This window comes from Panthera tigris, chromosome B4 (genome assembly GCF_018350195.1).
Source record: "Panthera tigris isolate Pti1 chromosome B4, P.tigris_Pti1_mat1.1, whole genome shotgun sequence".
Lineage (NCBI taxonomy): Eukaryota > Metazoa > Chordata > Mammalia > Carnivora > Felidae > Panthera > Panthera tigris.
The window spans coordinates 44,159,169-44,177,490 of record NC_056666.1 but is presented as its reverse complement, the minus strand read 5'-3'; the positions used below and the strand labels follow the sequence as shown (position 1 = coordinate 44,177,490).

The following is an 18,322-nucleotide window of genomic DNA, read 5'->3' as shown; positions in this document are numbered from 1 at the left end:
CTCACTGCCTTTGAAATAAGATCTTTCTAGAGGTTTGTAACAATTGTGTTCCTCCATAAATGATCTACCCTTTTATTTATCATAAAGGTTTCATATCTTTGACATTAAATCAGTTGTCACTGTTTGATGTTCATTAAGTCTTCTTTTAAAAATGTTTTTTTGTTTTTTGTTTTTTTTCTGTTTCCACTGTTGTTCCTGCTTTGGATAACTTATTGTGCCATGTAACATTTTTCAACATATGAAATATTTCTTCTAAAATTTAACAATTCTCAGAACTAACCAGATGTTCAAAATAAAATATCATTTTGATAGTACTGCATTACTTTTTAGAAACACAATTTAAAACCACAAATAAAAGTCATTTGCAACAGGAAATTCTTACATGTGCTAAAAATAATATTCTCCCTTCTTAGAGCACTTAATTTTTAACCAATAATGGCTTAAACATTGTCAAAAAATGGTGCAACACTTTTGTTTCTAATACAGCATTTTAATTTTAACCTGGTTATTCTCATAGTGTTGAAATATGTCTGTGGAAACTGTCCTTACATTCATGAGGACATTATTATTCATGAATTCCTTTCTTCTTCACTAATTTAGTGTTTTACATGTTTTCCAATCAGTATTATTGTGCTATTATTGTAAATAAAAAAAACATTTATTCTATCATGAAACACTTATTTCAAGTTCTGTGGAAGTTAGTACCAGATTTTACATTATTCAACTGCAAATGAGTGGCATCCCTCACCCTGCACCCCACCCGGTGTCACTGTACTAGCAATGTCATCAGCACATGACACACACTCTTGATCAAGACCTTCAGGGCAGTTTCATCCACATTTTACCTGACACTACTCAGCTGCAGACATGGACAACCAAGGCGTGACTTATGCGGAACTCCATCATGCTAAGGGCTCAAAGAGACAGCAAGTGAAACCTAAGGGCATGAAGAGTTCCATTTCAGTAACTGAGAAGGAGATAACCTATGCAGAATTGAATCTTCAAAATGCTTCTCGGGACCTTCAAGGGAATGGCAAGAATTCTCCCTGCAAAGGTAAAACATTTAATACAAGCAGGTATATCTGTTTTAGGATGTGAAGGTAGGGTGCAGGTGTGTGGGGAAAGAGTAGGATTTCACATAGTTTTCATTTGTGAGGACCAGAGCTGGAGGTGGGAATATGGTATTGAAATTGAATGCATTGGTATATTCTGAGAGAAGATTCCAATGATAGTGATGGGTTTGAGGTGCAGGTTATTGTATGTGATTCCCTGTGCATCGTCGGTTCTCTTGCTTGTATATCTCCTAAATGATTGTTTCCAGGCATCCTTTCTCAGTGTTTGCCTTTCTCTTCCTACTACTCACCTTCATGTCCAGAGAAGCTCATTGCCGGTATCTTGGGAACCCTCTGCCTCGTCTTGATGTCCACTGTGGTAACAATAGCTGTTATTCCCTGTAAGTACGTGTTTGAATGACTAAAAGGGAATATTTTACCTTACTGATCATTAGTTCCTCGACATATTGTGTAACACTTTGAATTTATTATCTCATTTTAATGCATGTGTGCTCTAAGTGTGGAATGATTATTTAGATTTTATCTAAAGTAGACATAAGAGAATAAATTTAGGGAGAATTAAACATATATTTGGATTTAATAACTCAAAGGCAAGTCACACAAGAGACTTTATGGTGAAATACTCATTAATTCTTGAGATTGCTTAAAGCAAATATTGTAAGAGATGGTGAGGTTTGGTTCTTTAATCTTTTGAAGTATTTCCCTCCTCATGTTTATTACTTTATTAAATTTGTCTGGTAAAATAGCACACCCAATTTTAAAGTAGGAAACTCAAATTATTATGATTTATTTCATTGAATATTATGTTTTTTGAGAATTGCTTTAATGTTCTAGCTACTGAAGGACCAGAGCAGAACAAAACATCCCTGGAAACAAGGATCCACAAAGGTACAACATCCATTGCAAAGTTCTGATATTAGTTTCGTGTGTATTTTAACTCTATCTTCAACTAGGCAAAGAGGATAATAGATTCTTTTGGGAAAAGTGAATTAGGAAATCGCCTAATGAACTTTCAGAAATAATGATTATAGGAGAGTATTACTTCTCAGGCAACAACACTAAGAAATACTCATTTAAAATTACCGTACCCGTTGTTAACAATTGCCTCACATTCCCTCCTCCTATGACATGATAAAAGATAAATCATTCCATAAAGGTGGTTTTGTTCAGTGACTCTCAGGACATGTAGAGATGGACATTTTTGTGTTTGCTTTATATGGGCACATAAATTAGGGGATGAAAGCCTGACTCTTCTCTGAGTGTGCGTGTGTGTGTGTTTTGCTTTAATTTTACCAGCTTGTGAGGGTCTATGAATATGTTATGTACACATATGTGTATACATATACAGTATGTAAATTTCCATTTTGTAATAGTCAAAGATTTTTGGATAATATCTTATAATCTCTCTCCAGCGTGTCTCTGTTGTCATTGTCCAAAAGAGTGGGTTACGTATTCCAACAATTGCTATTACATTAGCACTGAGGGAAAATCATGGAACGAGAGTTTGATGTCTTGTGCTTCTAAGAACTCTAACCTGCTCTACTATGATGATGAAGAGGACGAGGTAAGTTTTCAAGATGTTTCCAGATTCTATTAAAAGCTTGTGAGTTAATATTATGCTTGTAGAGTTCATCCATAGTTACATATGTATTTATAGTTTATTCATTTTAAAGTCTAATATTCCATGGTTTGACTCTATGACACATTATTTATATTTTTATACTTTTAATGTACATTTGATAATTTCTAGGTCTTACTTTTCATAGAAACCCGTGTTTCTAGAAACGCTCTTTTTCCTGAAATAGACTTTACATTTAATTTTACAACACATCAAGGAAACTAGGCATATGATTGTGCACATGATTACAAAATAGTTAGAATCACACAGTTACAAATTACATCATGAGACAGAAGTTTAGAGCCTTTTTCAGGCCTGCCCATTTTCATTTTATTACACATAGCGACATATTATATAATATATTTATGTAAAATAAATGTATGGTTTTCATAATAAAATAATAATTTATAATGTAACATAATTGTATTCGTGTATAATCATGCTACATTTCTCTGTAAGCATTAGTATGGAATTGCACAGTCATAGATATGTGTATATTTCACTATACTAAATTATCCCTACATTTTTCTATTTTATTGTGTAAAATACATTGTACCAAATAGGCCTTTGATCCAAAACTCCGCAGTCTCAGAAAAATGAATTAAAAGTTCTGATGGGTAGAAACAGTACCATTTTCCTGGGTTGCAAATCTCAAGGCTATTCTCTTTTGTGAGAATGAGAAGTGTTGGGTTGTGTCTCTTGCCCATTTCTCCAGGATGGTGTCTTCTTTTCACTTCTTAGAAGTCTTTGTCATATTTCAGATATGATCTCTTTTTTGAGCTTTTAAGATGCAAATACCTGTATCTGCATTTTCACTCTCATACTGGAGTCTTTAATGATCAGAATTTTTATTTATTTATTTATTTATTTATTTATTTATTTATTTTAAATATAATTTATTGCCAAATTGGCTTACATACAATACCCAATGCTCATCCCAGCAAGTGCCCTCCTCAATGCCCACCACCCATTTTCCTCTATCCCCCACCCCACTATCCACCCTTAGTTTGTTCTCTGTATTTAAGAGTGTCTTGTGGGTTGCCTCCTTCCCTCTCTGTTTGTAACTATTTTTTTCCTCTTCCCTTACACCAAGGTCTATTCTTAAGTTTCTCAACATCCACATATGAGTGAAAACATGATACCTGTCCTTCTCTGACTGAATTATTTCACTCAGCATTGTACCTTAAGCCGTATAGTTTCTTTGGTCAATTTTCTTTTCTTTTCTTTTTCCCCACCTCCTTCTTCATTTTCCTTTCTCTCCCTCTGGAATGAATAGAACTTTAATGTTACCATGGTCCTACTTAGCATTTTGTGTGTTACAATGATTATTACGGACCTATTTGAGGAGTTAGCGAAAGTTCATGAATATAATTTCCTCTATTATATTCCTGCATTTACCTTTTTCTTTATTTACTTATGTTTTAACTTTTAATTATGGTTTATTATCCAAATAGAATTTATTTTTTGTGATGCTATACTTCTGATGCTGAGATAAAAGTGAAGGTTATATTTTTCTACATCATTACCTCTGTGATGGAGCATCATTTATAGCAAAGTAGGTCTTTTCTTCATCAATAATTTTATATACATAAAAAGTTATATATGTATAAATATTCTCTAATCTCCTTTAGATAAATAATATAGATATTATATATCTTTATATAGAGAAGTATATATTCATAGATCACAGTCTATACAGTCCATCACAACCCACAGCAGTTTGAGTAAAATGTAGAGATTTACTTGCCTTTATGACCCCTTACCATGTCCCAATTATACTCTAAGTGTTCTATTTCTCCACTTACTTTGAGAATCACATGGAATTTATAATTTTGCTTCAACTGATAATTTTGCTTCAAATATCAAACAATTTCAAAAACCCAGGAGGTGAAGGAAAGTCCATTAACCTAGTAAGAATTTTATTCTTAGTTTTCTTCTCTCTTTCTTCCTTATGATCCAAAATGCCTTATTTTACCATTTATTCCCTTTAGGAGTTCTTTCAGAGTGGGTCTGGTGGTGATACATTTTCTTAGTTTTCCTTTATCAGACAAAGTCTTGATTAGGATGCCTATTGATATTTTTGGTGGATAGTCAATGGTTTTTTATTAGAATCACCCAGTTAGTGTCTAAAACTTTTCTGTCTTTCTAGCATGCCTCTTATCTGTCATTTTAACCATAGAGAAAAAATATTTTGGAGACTTGGGTGTGTATCTGTTGGTGTCTGTGGTTTGCTAGGCTCTCTGACACCAGTCTATGTGAGGTAGAGGGAAATTCCAGGGAGCTCACCACCACTTCATTCCTCGGGTCTCCAGGGCTGGGATCTGTCGTCTTTCTCGTTATCTTTCTGACTCTATGTTGTCTTATGAATAATACCCAGGGATTGTAGTTGTATTGGTGGGAGGAATAGGGAAAAGTCTATCCAGTCTATCTTTCCAGAACAGAAAGTCTGGTCTGGGGTGGTTTTCATTTGAATGCTCCTAAGACTAATGGTGTTGAGCATCTTTTCCTGTACTCATTGGCCATGTCCACATGGTGTTTGGTGAAGTATCTATAGAAATATTTTGGTAATATTTTTACTTTGTTTCATTGTATTTTGAGAACTCTTTACGTACCCTGGAGGCAAGCCTTTTATTAGATGCATGATTTATACATGTTTCTTCACGAGTTTATGACTTTCTTTTCTCTTCAAAGAGCAGACATTATCTTGATGAACTACTCTTCATCAAGTTCTTCTTTTATGGATTGTGTTCTTGGTATTTTGTGTAAAATATCTCTGCCCAACTGTAGGTCATGCACTTTTTATAATACGTCTTGAAAGATTTTGTTCTCGGGGCGCCTGGGTGTCTCAGTCCGTTAAGTGTCTGACTTCAGCTCAGGTCATGATCTCCCGGTCCGTGAGTTCAAGCCCCGCGTGGACTCTGGGTTGATGGCTCAGAGCCTGGAGCCTGCTTCCGATTGTGTGTCTCCCTCTCTCTCTGCCCCTCCCCTGTTCATGCTCTGTCTCTCTCTGTCTCAAAAATAAAGAAACGTTAAAAAAATTTTTTTTTCGAAAGATTTTGTTTTCAATTCTGTGTAATTAATTTTGAGCATTTTAAATATGGTATAAAGTATATAATTATTAATAGTATTTAATACTCCATTGTTTCCACAGCCTTTATTGAAAAGACTATACTATACCAATGAATGTGCATTTTTTGGAAATCTGCATTTCGTATTGTGTGGGTACAAATTTTGCACTTTCTCATGTGTTTAATTAATGCCCTTATGTTTTTTTTTAATGTTAGTTTCATAATTTAAATACCTTCCCGGGGGTGACTGGGTGGCTCAGTTATTTGGGCGTCCGACATTGGCTCAGGTCATGATCTCGCGGTTCATGGGTTCGAGCCCCGCTTCAGGCTCTGTGCTGACTGTTAGAGCTTGGAGGTTGCATCGGATTCTGTGTCTCCCTCTCTCTGCTCCTCCCCCACTAACTCTCTCTTTCTCTCTCTCTCTCTCTCTCTCTTTGTCTCTCACACTCACACACAAATAAAGCTTAATTTTTTTAAAAAAGACTTTCCTTTTTATTTTAAATGTTTATGTATTTATTTTGAGACAGTGAGAATGCAAATGGGTGGGAGGGGCAGGGGCTCAGCACAGAGCCTGCCTTGGGGCTCCATCTCAGGAACAATTCAATCATGACCTAGGCAGGAGCACAACTGACTGATCTACCCAGTTGCCCCCTAAATTGTCCTTTGTTAAATGGTAAGTTTATACAAGTTCATTTTCAGAGTTATCTTATCTATTCAGGATCTTCCTGGATGTTTCCTGTTCATTTGTATCTTTCTAAAGTTTTTAAAAAATGTTTACATTTATTTATTTATTTTGTGTGAGAGGGAAGTGGACAGGAGAGGGACAGAGAGAGGGAAAGGAAGAGAGAGAAAATTCCAAGCAGGTTCCCGCTGTCAACACAGAGCCCGATGCAGGGCTGCAACTCACAAATTGAGATCATGACCTGAGCCAAAATCAAGAGTTGGATGTTCAACCAATGGAACCACCCAGGTGCCCCTTTCTAAAGGCTTTTTAAAAATGAGAATAAATATTAGTTTTTTCAGGTGCCTTCTTCATCAGAGGAATCACATTTCAATATATTTGCGTTTCTTCATAATATTCTCCTCTGATAGTTTTTATTGTGGTATAATGTACATACAGATGGATCACAGCTATACATGCCAATAGACGGGCTGAGTTTTCAGTGTGACCATTGCATGGAATGAGAAAATGAATATTACCAGCATTGCAAAATGCCACTAACAAGTTCTTTTCTGCATTCTAAAGACGGTTTATATACATGGAATCATACGGTATGCATATTGTATTTTTGGCATTTTCAGGTGAAGGTAAACTTGTGTGATTCATCCCTATAGCTGCACCAGTTGTAAATTGTCCACATGTCTTTGTTGTTCTGTTGCCGGATTCTACTACAATGTATTCACCGATTCTATTGCTGACGTTCTTGGATATTTGGGTATTGATCCATTTGGGGCTTCTTTGATTTATTCTACTATACATCTTTTACAGTCAGGTTTTAGCTAAACGTATGTGTATCATTTCTTCCTTCTATAACCTTAAGTGGCCCTTCTCTTCTTGCTTCTTGAGAGGGAAGCAACTTAGACCATGCATTTATAATGTTCTTCCTTTGTAGCGTAATTGACGAAGGTCAAAATTGTCTCTACCCGACTTTAGTTTCATCCTAAAAGTTATGATGTATTCTCAGTTTATTATCAACCAGTACAAGGTAATTTCTGTCATCCGGCACAAGATATTTTCAAAGATTTCATCTTTGAAAGGTAAATTTTCCGGAAGTCTATCACTTTCCACGTGTTGGAAATTTCCTGGATTTCTTTCCATTGTTTCTTCTCATTGATTTCTTTGTCTTCAGAGAAAATACTTTGAATATTTCCATCCTCAAAATTTTTGATCCCTATCGATGACCTGGAACTCTTCCTATGTACGTCAGTTACGTAAAGCTAGTTCCTAGTATTTTGACAGTCTTCCTTAGTCTTCCTGATTTTGTGAATAGCTGGTCTTACTGAAGGAAAAGGTTTCAGTCTTCAACTAAACTCATTGAGTTGTCTATTTATCCTTCTAATTCTGTCATTTCTATTCCATATGTTTAAGGATTCTGTTGTTAGGTGAATAATGTATGTTTATAATTGTTTTATCTTCCTCATATTGACAGCCTTAACATTTTGAAATGTTTCTTTTAATTTCTACTAATATTTCTTGTTTTAACACTTACTTTGTCATTAGAATATTGGCTTTGTTATTGGCCATTTCTGATTACTCCTTGTAGGGTCTATTTTTTTGGTATCCTTTTATTTTCTCCCAATTTTGCCTTTGAATCTACCATGTGTCCAACAGGGAGCATATAGATGGATGCTACTCTTTTATTCAGGACACTTTCTATTTTATAATTGGAATATTTATTGAATTCACATGAATGCAATTACTGGGATAGTTGGATTTAAGTATACCATTCGCTATTTACTCTGTATTTATGTCTTGTGTTCTTTTTCCATTTTACCTGATATCGTTTGTATTAAACATATATTAGAGTTCCATTTTAATTCCTCTATTGATGTCTTAGCTATATTCTTAAGCTTTTTCCTTAGTAGGAGTGGTAGGTATTACAAATCTTTTGCTTGTTTTTATGGAGATGAAATTGACGTCTAACCTTGTATCCATTTAAGGTCTACAATGTATTCCTTTGATAAGTTTATGTATTGCCATATGACTACTGTGGCCATGTTAGGCAACACCTTTGTCTTGTCACATGTTTATCATTCTTTGTGTGTGTTGAGGACAGCTAAGAATTAGTCTCAGCAACTTCAAAGTTTATAAAACAGTAATGTTGTCTGTAATCACTACATTGTATATTAGACCTCCAGCAATTGTTATCTGCTAGTTATAACTTTGTATTCTTTAAGAAACTTTTTTAATGTTTATTTTTTGAGAAAGAGAGACAGACAGACAGACAGGAGCGCCTGAGGGTCAGAGAGAGAGACACACACACACAGAATGTGAAGAAAGCTCCAGGCTCTGAGCGGTCAGCACAGAACCCGACATGAGACTCAAACTCAGAAACCGTGAGATCATGACCTGAGCCAAAGTTGGGTGCTTAATTGACTAAGCCACCCAGGAGCCCCGTTAATTTGTATTCTTAAATATCTTCTGAAACCCCCCAACCCACAACTCCTGATAAACACACTCTACTCTTTGTTTTTACCAGTTCAGTTTTTTAGATTTCATATGTAAGACAATACAATATTGGTCTCTCTCTGTCTGAGTTTTGTCACTCAACATAATGCCTTCAAGGCCCTTCCATTTGCCCACAAATGGCAAGATTTTCTTCTGTTACCTGCTTAAATAATATTTCAGTGTTTGTGTGTGTATGTGTGCGTATATGGGTATGTACGTGTATATACACCACACTTTCTTTAATTATATGTCAGTTGGCAGATACCTAGGTTCCTTTCATTTCTCGGCTATTGGGAATAATGTTGCAACGAGCATGGGTGTGCAGATAGACCTTTGAGGAACCGATCAGTGCCTTTATTTATTTTGAAAAATGTTTAATGTTTATTTATTTTTGAGTGGAGGGGGAGGGTCAGAGAGACAGGGAGACACAGTATCCAAAGCACATTCCAGGCTTGGAGCTTCAGCACAGAGCCCAATAGGGGACTTGAACCCACAAACAAGATTATGACCAAAGCCAAAGTCGAACACTCAACCTAAGGAGCCGCCCAGGTGCCCCACTGATCAGTTCCTTTAAATACGTATGTAAAAGTGACATTACTGAAAAACTGCCATACTATTTTCCTTTGTGGCAGCACCAGTTTACATTTCCCCCAAAGGATTTCATTTTCTTCACATCCTCACCACATTAATTCTCTCTTATCTTTTGGAAAGAGCCTCTTACTGGTGTGAGGTGATATTTCATTGTGGTTTCGATTTGTACTACCCTGATCAGTGATTTGGAGCACCTTTCATGTACCTATTGGCCATTTGCATGTCTTCAGAAAAATGTATACTGAGGCCCTTGGCCCATTTTTATATTAGATTTCTTTCTTTGCTTTTATTGCATTGTTTGTGTTCTTTATATACATGTGATATTAGCCCCTTATCTGATATTGGATTTCAGATATTTTCTTCTGTCCATGATCTCTCAATTATTTGATTCTTTCCTTTGCTGGGCAGAAGGTCTTTCATTTAAAGCAGTCCTGTTTTTTTATTTTAGTTTTTGTTGCCTGTGATTTTGAGGGCTTATCCCTGAGTTCACTACCTAACCATTACCTAAGTCAAGGATCTTTTCCCTTTTGTCTCTCCCAGTGATTTTATATTTTTTATATTTTTTATGTGACCAATTTTTGCCTCTTAGTTTCAGCTTAATGAATTCTCTTTAACATTTGCATAGGGCAGGTCTAATTTCTTCTGACACCTGACTTTAACCACCACAGGCTTCATCCTGCTGCTTTCCCCTGACTGCAATATGGGGCAAGTGTCGATACATTGACACACCGCCCTCTAGGATGCTGGGAAAGTCTTTATCTTTTCTTCATTTCTAAATGACAGATTTGCTGAGTAACGTATTCTTGGTTGAGTGTTTCCTTCCCTTTGACCACTTTCAAAATGTCATCCCGCTTTCTTCTGTCATTCTATGGGAAGAAGATCTTGTGAGGTGTTCCTTTTTGGTGTCTGGCATGGCATGCTGACCTCAGAGCCCTCAAAGCACTTTTGAAGCTGTTGCCCAAGACCAGGCACACATGGAACTACCATAGCAACTGGGTCTTGGTACATAAGTTCACTTGTTGTGGCTGTGGCACTAGGGAGGTGACATGTGTAGATATTCCATGGCAACTATACCTGGGTCTCAGGGGCTCACTGTTGTAACTCTGACTGGCACAGGAATATAGCAGTTACACAGGCCCTGGATGACAAGGTACAGTGGTGGCTTGGAGCCAGTGGTCAGCGTGTGGTAGCACCATATAGTGAGGAGGGTGAGTCAAAAGTTCAAGTCTGTCCCAAGTGGCAGTCACTAGAGAGCAGCAGAATGATCCATCGTGGTTTGTTAAAGCCATGTATCAGGACCCAGGGATCTGGACACAGACCTCTAGCCACATGGCCTCGAATGACAGCGTAAGTGGTCATGTGGAAACTGAAAGTGTCTTGGGATGCAGCAGTATAGTAGCAGCAATGAAGCATCAGAGCCCTACAGTGGGACTGAAGAGATGGGGCTCAAGACAGTGGTGACTTGGCCTACCATTGATGGGTCAGAGTCTTGAGCCATCATAGGCGGAGAAAAGTCTTCGGGTGTTAGCTATGGCAGTTCAGAGTCAAGGCCTGGGAGGTTTGGGGGTTCCGAATAGCAGGAGCATCCTTTACAATGAAGACACAAGGTCATAAAATGGAACATGGTGAGTGGGGCTCAGGGCAGCAACATATGCATGACTAGTTGCAGCTAAGGCACATATTAAGACGTTGGGGTCAGGAAACAGCCCCAGTAGTGTGAGACAAAGCCCCAACTAGGACAGGAGTGGGCAAAAATCAGAGGCAGCTCTAGTCTCCTACAGATGAGGAGCTATGGCAACCAATCCCTAAGAGAAGAGCCCCTCAAGGCAACCCTCACTGTTGCAACAGCTCCAGCCTCTGAGAATAGGTGTAGAGGGGGCACTCTGGGCTGGTGCATGAAGTGGGATCAGCATTGGTGAGGCACCTCTGCTGCAAAAGCTGAACACATGCACATAGTTGAAGCTTGCTGGGTTCTCCTGCTCCCCTTCTCTCCATGAGGTGACTTCCCCTGAGGGGATTCCTCCAGGTGCCAAGTGGCTCTCAGCTGGAGGGTTGGGTGAGGCAGGCCAAATGCTTCCTTTACTTTCCACGGGACCATCCTGGATTTTTGATCAGCACCTGATTTTTGCGACTTCTTTGTTGTCTAGAGCTTTCCCTGAGCCGTGTTTAGCTTGAAGTTGTTGGTTTATTGTTCCGATTGATTTTGTGGGCAGATGAGCATTATGGCCTCCTCGGTCTCCTTCTTGCTGATGGCCCTCTTTATATGTGTATCATTAACTGATTGTCATCTATGTCACATTAATCCTGACTAATTTCCAATAAAATATATTAAATTAGCACTAACATAGCTCCGTTCCCACCACGTGTTACGGGTATGCTTCAACTTTCCAAAAGTTTCATGACTTCACTCTGCTTTTGTGAAAGAACTACATTAGTACCAGTTCTTGCTGAAGAAGAGAAATCTGAAGGGGACTTTTGTTTTTAGGAGAAAAGGCGAAAAGTGGAAATTGTGCTCAGTACTGGTTTTACTGTTAGTGTCAGCTCATACCCCAAGCAGGAAGATTCGTCCTGTCAAGTTCATTTCTCAGAAACTATATACTCTGTACATCAGTATCAAGCAGAAGTTTGAACTGTATTTTTGAGTGTCTGTGCTTCATCTCAATTTATTTTGTGCATCCACTCACAAGGTGTGTTTTGAGGTGTCAGAAAAGCCTAAGGAGGGTATCTTTTGTGATTTGGGTTTTTGGGCGCTGGTTATTTTTTGCATCAGGGAAAGCTCAACAATCTTCCCATGTGAATTAACGATACTTGCTTTTTCAATTTATACCACCTCGGCTTAGGAAAGGTTTCATAAGGAACAATCTACTTTCAGAGAGAACGAGAAACATGTACTTCTAACAGTGCTGTCCTGGGGAAAGCTAGCCCTGGTTTCTGAACATAAATGGTTCACATCTTTACCTTCTCTGCTTTCATGGTTTCGTATTGGGTCCCTGAAATGAAGCATTTGTGGAGACGGTACCACGAAAAGGAACACATGCTAAAAACAATAAGGTTTATGCTATAGATCCCACCATACAGTGACTGCTATAATTATGGCCTCAAATATCTTATCTTTTAAAGCTACTCAGAAAGGAAAATACACACAGATTGTAAATTTTACCAACATATTTATCATTCCTGCTGATCTCTATTCTTTCTTGTGGATATGCATTACCATCTAGCATCATTTACTTGCAACTTGAAAGACATTGTTGAAAAGCAGGTGTCCTAAGTAGAAACCCTGTTTGGTTTTGTGTTTGATGTGGGGTCTTTATGCATCTTCTTCTGTGAAAGTCTGTTTTGCTGAATTTATAATTCTTGTTTGACAGGTGTTTTTTTTTTTTTTTTCATGTGTGTGTGCAGGGAGTGGGTTTGCTTCGTTGTTTTTTTTTTTTTTCAGTATTTTTCTGGTGAAAACTCCTCTTTTAATCACATTCCTATTTTCCTAAATATAATTAGTTGTTTTTCCCTTGCTTTTTGTCAAGATCACTTCTTTCTGTTTGTTTGCCTTTCATTTTATTTTTCAGCTGTTGCAAAATAAAACCCCACATAACGTAAAATCTACCGCATTACCCATGTTCAAAAAATCGACTACTTTCTTAGAGCGGTTTTAGGTTCATAGCAAAACTCAGACATAGCACAGATATATGCTGTATTCCCCTACTGTCTATGTGTCAGTGCACAAGCAGTTCATGGACTCTCTCATTTTCAAAAGCCCTCAGCGGGGTGGTTCTAGGTTTACTCTTGATGCTGTGCATTTTAGGAGTTTAGAGAAGTATAGAATGACATGTATCATCCATTATGGAGTTATACAGAAGCGTTTCACTTCCTTCAAAATCCTCTGTGCTCCCCCTATCCATCCTTCCTTCCCCCTAAACCCTGTCAACCACTGATCTACTTACTGTGTGTATAATTTTGCTTTTTCAAAATTGTCATATAGTGGGAATCTTACACTATCTCGCATCTTACACTTGCCTTTAACTAGATGATGCACCTTACCAATTTAAGCACACAGGTTAGGAGTGCTATCACTTTGTTGCCCAAAAGTTATCTAGAACTTTCTGCTTGTAAAACTGGAACTCAACTCACTGAACAATAATTCCCTTTCTCCACTTTCCCCTCAACCCTGAGCAATCACTATTCTACTTGCTCTGTCTATCACTTTTACTACTTTGGATACTTCATATAAGTGGAATCATACAGTTTTATTTTTTACTTCGTATGTATGACTGGCCTATTTCACTTAGCATAATGTCCTGGAGTTTCATCCATATTGTAGTAGGTGATAGGATTTCCTTCCTTTTTCTGGCTGAATAATATTACAGTGTTATGTGTATACTACGCTTTCTTTCTCCATTCATCCATCAGTCTATCACATGGCTGTTATGAATAATGCTGCACTGAGCATGGGTGTTCACCTATCATCGAGATCTTGCTTTCAATTCTTTTAGTTTCCTCCATGTGGGATTGCTGATCCATGTGGGAATTGCATTTTTAATTTCTTGAAGAAGCTCCATACACTTCTTCATAACGGTTGACCGATTTACATTCCCAACAACAGTGTGTGAGTCTCCTCCTTTTCAACCTCCACACTGAAACATTTTTTTAAAAAATATGTATTTATTTATTTTGAGAGAGGGAGAGAGAGAGAGAGAGAGGAGAGCGAGCACAGGAGGTGTAGAGGGAGGGAGGGAGGGAGGGAGGGAGGGAGCAACTGAAGCCAGCTTTGCGCCATCAACACAGAGCCCAATGTGGGGCTCAAATCCAAAAACTGTGAGACAATGACATGAGCCAAAACCAAGAGTCAGATGGTAACCAGCTGAGCCTCCCTGTCGTCCCAACACATTTTTTTTATGGCATCCATCCTAATGAGTATGAGGAGACAACTCATGGTGATTTGATTTTCATTTCTTTGATCATTAGCGATATTGAGCATCTTTTCATATGATTTTTCACCATTTGTATGTTTCCTTGGAAATATGCCTGTTTAATTTCTTTTCCCATTTTTTCTTTGTGTTTTCGGTGTTTGTTGTTGTCGTTAGTGACTTGTAGATTCCTTATATATTTTAGATATGATTCCCTTGTTTGATATATGATTTGCAAGTGTTTTTTCCACTCTGTCTTTTCATTGTTGATCATTCCCTTTAATGCACAGTAATGTTTTAGGTTGATATCGCCCATTTGTCTACAATGGACTTTTCCTTTGTGCTCTGTGGTTTTGGTGCCATAGCCAAGAAATCGTTGTCAAATACAATGTTGTTTATATTTCCCCATTTTTTCTCTGAGGAACTTTATAGGTTTGCAACTTATATTTATGTCTTTAGTCCATTTTGAGTTAATTTTAGTGTGTGGTATAAATGTAAACATCCAGCTTCATTCTTCTGCATGTGGGTAGTCAGTGTCCAAACACCCTTTTTGAATGATTCTCTCTTTCCCTACTGAATGGTCCTGGTACCTTTATCAAAACTGATTAGACTGATCATACATGGTTTGTGTCTGGATATTTTTAAGGGATTGTTTCCATGGGGGGTTTAGGGTCTGTCTCTTTCTGTTCCTTCATCTTGCTGCTTGTGTCCCGTTACAGTCGGAACTAGTGTGCAGGGCAGGGGTATGGATTCTGTCCTAGATAATGTGGCGTAAGGCTGATGGAGGTGGAAGACGCGTCACCCATCCCTGATTTTCACGCTGACTTAAGTCACTTCACAATCCACTCTCTTCCCTCAAGACTATTTCTTTGTATTTGCCAGTGTTTTTGGTCATTTCATTATGATGTCATGAGACGTGGATTTGTACGTGCTCATTCTGTTAGCAGTTTGCTAAGTTTCTGGTGTCTATAAATATTTTAAATGATATTAGTAAGTTGTTCATTCATTGCACTTTATGATTGTTGTCCTGTTTTTTTCTGCCTCTGCTGTTCTCATATACTACTTAGACCTATGCTGGCTTTCATGATACTGTTTTGAAAGTCTCTGAATTGTGTAAATTCTTCTCTTTTTTCTGTCTCATCCAAAGATATAAAAAAATTTTGTTACTCCTCCAAGTTCATCAGTTCTTTTCTATCGCATCCCAGATTTTCTGTAGAGGAAATTTAGTGAATTTTCCATTTCAAGTATGTATTTGTTCACTCAGATTCTCTGTGGTTTCTTCATATAGTTTTATTTCTCTATTGATCTTTCCTACTTGCTATATTTCTGCCATCACGTGTTCATGTAATTATTTCAACTAAGTTTTCTGTGTAGTTTACATATATTTATAAATATGACTTTTAAATATTTTTTGTAGTATGTACAATAAATATGACTCTTAAATACTTTTTTTTGTAATATGTAGAACAACTTATCCCAGTAGAAGTTTCTATTGACCTATGCTTTCCCTTTGTTGGAAGACATTTTCCAATTTCTCATCATATTTTTTAACTTTTAGATAGACACTTTTTAAAATATCATTTAAAACATGCATTATTTAATTTTTCCTAGATTTATTATTTTTAATTTTTTTCTTATGTTTTATTTATTTTTGAGACAGAGAGTATGCGTGTGTGTGTGTGTGTGTGAGAGAGAGAGAGAGAGAGAGAGCAGGGGAAGGACAGAGAGAGAGGGAGACACAGAATCTGAAACAGGCTCCAGGCTCTGAGCTGTCAGCACAGAGCCCCACGCGGGGCTTAAACTCACCAACTGGGAGATCATGACTCGAGCCGAAGCTGGATGCTTCACCGACGAGCCACCCAAGAACCCCTAGATTTACTATTTTTTTGTGTGCAAAAACTTTATGGCAGAATCTTCTCCACCAAAGTCTCCCTGCTGATAGTTTTGTTCAATTTTTCCCAATTCTTATTGCTTACTTTATGACCATGTGACTTTGTAGCTTTGATGTTAATTACTAGGTTTTTTTTTTAGAAAGGATGTGTTCAAACACTGCAGGTCAGTAGGCTTCCACCTTCCACAATGTGAGGTCTGCACCCGTGTGTCTGAGTGTGGGAGGAGACTGTTCATAACTTTACTATCAATTCTCTGACCTCCTGTGCTCTTACGTTCTCCTGGGTTCCTCTTAGTCTCCTCTCCATCTGCGCATATTTTCTCCATCAGCTAAGAGTGTTAGAGAGACAATGTCAACTCTTCCGTTATATTCTCACATCCAGTATCTTTCCATTATATTTATGGGGCTCACAGTTCTTGACACAAACACCGCAAGCTCTGACCAGGACAAGAATGGATTTTCTTCATCATTACCGAGCAAAATCAGCACTTGGAGCTGAAACATCAATGGTTACCTGTCCCCGTCCCCAGTGCTGATCAGGTCTCCCAGCACCATTGCTCTTTGCAGCTTCTCCCAGTTGTAACAGCTGCAGTCTTCTTATCACTGAGCCAGGGGTGGGCAGGTGGGGAGGCACGGGAGCATCCTAGGCGAGAAGGTGACAAATGTGCTTCTGACTTGAATCTCCAGGATTTTTTCCAACGTACATATTTCATAGGTTATTAACCTGTGATCCATTTTCTAAACTCTGAAATTGTTTTCACGGTCAGTTTGTCCTCTTCACTTAGTCCTACTAAGATAATTTTATACTTTAGTGTCCAGTGCATAACATTATATTATAATTTGAAAGCTTCTATAAAGGAAGAAAAGATGAACTTTTATTTGTTTTTACAGAATTAATTGAGTATAAGAGCTTGTATTTGACTTCTAATGAAATTTATTTTCTCATAGTTTTTGTCGAAATTACACTCTTATACTATATGGATTAGAGGCTCCCAGAGAAGCCATCATAGTTCATCTGTGCAGCCAAAAGCCTTAACATTTTCTTCCAAAGTGTAAGTTTCTTGACAACTTTGTATTTTATGCCTTACAAGGATTAATCTTTGAAAGAAACAGAGCAATATGTGTAGAATAAGATAAACAGAGTTGTTGATGTTTTTCCATAGAAGAATAGTATGGGAAATATTCGGATTGAGATATGTAACTATTAGTCAAAGTTAATGGTTTATTCAACAAAATACCCCGGTATATATTGTCAAGATTAATGAGGTATACTTCTTTCTATTTCAGGTTGTCAGTATCTTCAGAGAGTGACAAGAAATGTCCATATTTCTCTTTTTATTTTAAAACATTTGGTTTTGCACACTGCTTTGGAATAAGACTGTATGTTTGTAAGCACCAGGCATTTTAGTTGCTTCATTTTGGCATAATGCTATTTCATCATTTATAAAGAATACATCTCTCATTACTTCAAAAACCATCCAATCATTTTCTCTGCATATTTTTAAGAGATGGTTTTTAGTGTAATTTTAGGTTCACAACAAGATTAAGAGGAAGGTACAGAGATTTCCTATATGGTCCCTGTCTGCACACATCCATGGACTCTCCCATTATCACCATCACTCACTAGAAGGTTTCATTTCTTACCAAGGATGAGTCTTCATTGGGGCGCCTGGGTGGCACAGTCGGTTAAGCGTCCAACTTCGTCTCAGGTCATGATCTCACGGTTTGTGGGTTTGAGACCCGCGTTAGGTTCTGTGCTGACAGCTGGGAACCTGGAGCCTGCTGCAGATTCTGTGTCTCCCTCTCTCTGACCCTCCCCCAATCAGGCTCTGTCTCTGTCTTTATCTCTCCAAAATAAATAAACATAAAAAAATTTTAAAGAATGAATCCACATCAATGCATATATATCACCCAAAGGCCAAAGTGTACCTGAGACTTCACCATTGGTGTCACAGAACTGTTTCTCCAATTTAATTATATTAATGTAAAAAAAATACTCAGGTATATA

The 18,322-nt window shown here is 37.6% G+C and overlaps 2 protein-coding genes across 2 annotated transcripts in view; both read left to right on the top strand.

Moving 5' to 3' along the window:
• The window catches only part of LOC102957149 (NKG2-A/NKG2-B type II integral membrane protein-like), a 63,007-nt gene extending 62,645 nt beyond the window's left edge, over positions 1-362 (top strand). Inside the window, exon 7 of the mRNA XM_042991758.1 lies at positions 274-362. The gene's annotated coding sequence lies outside the window, so the exon portion shown is untranslated. The remainder of the gene's footprint in view (positions 1-273) is intronic.
• Positions 363-618: 256 nt separating this feature from the next.
• LOC102956888 (NKG2-A/NKG2-B type II integral membrane protein-like) lies at positions 619-18,026 on the top strand. Its single transcript, XM_042991759.1, has 6 exons — positions 619-1,054; positions 1,376-1,453; positions 1,908-1,961; positions 2,486-2,637; positions 17,263-17,366; positions 17,602-18,026. Exons 1-6 carry the CDS (start codon positions 868-870, stop codon positions 17,720-17,722), a joined length of 696 nt encoding a protein of 231 aa, XP_042847693.1. The 5' UTR covers positions 619-867; the 3' UTR covers positions 17,723-18,026.
• The last annotated feature ends 296 nt before the right edge of the window (positions 18,027-18,322 follow it).

Excerpts from the sequence above, each read along its gene's own strand:
- LOC102956888 (XM_042991759.1), top strand. The coding sequence starts at position 868 with ATGGACAACCAAGGCGTGACTTATGCGGAACTCCATCATGCTAAGGGC. Across the intron at positions 1,055-1,375 it reads CAAGAATTCTCCCTGCAAAG|AGAAGCTCATTGCCGGTATC; the intron begins GTAAAACATTTA and ends CTTCATGTCCAG. Across the intron at positions 17,367-17,601 it reads TTAACATTTTCTTCCAAAGT|GTTGTCAGTATCTTCAGAGA; the intron begins GTAAGTTTCTTG and ends TTTCTATTTCAG.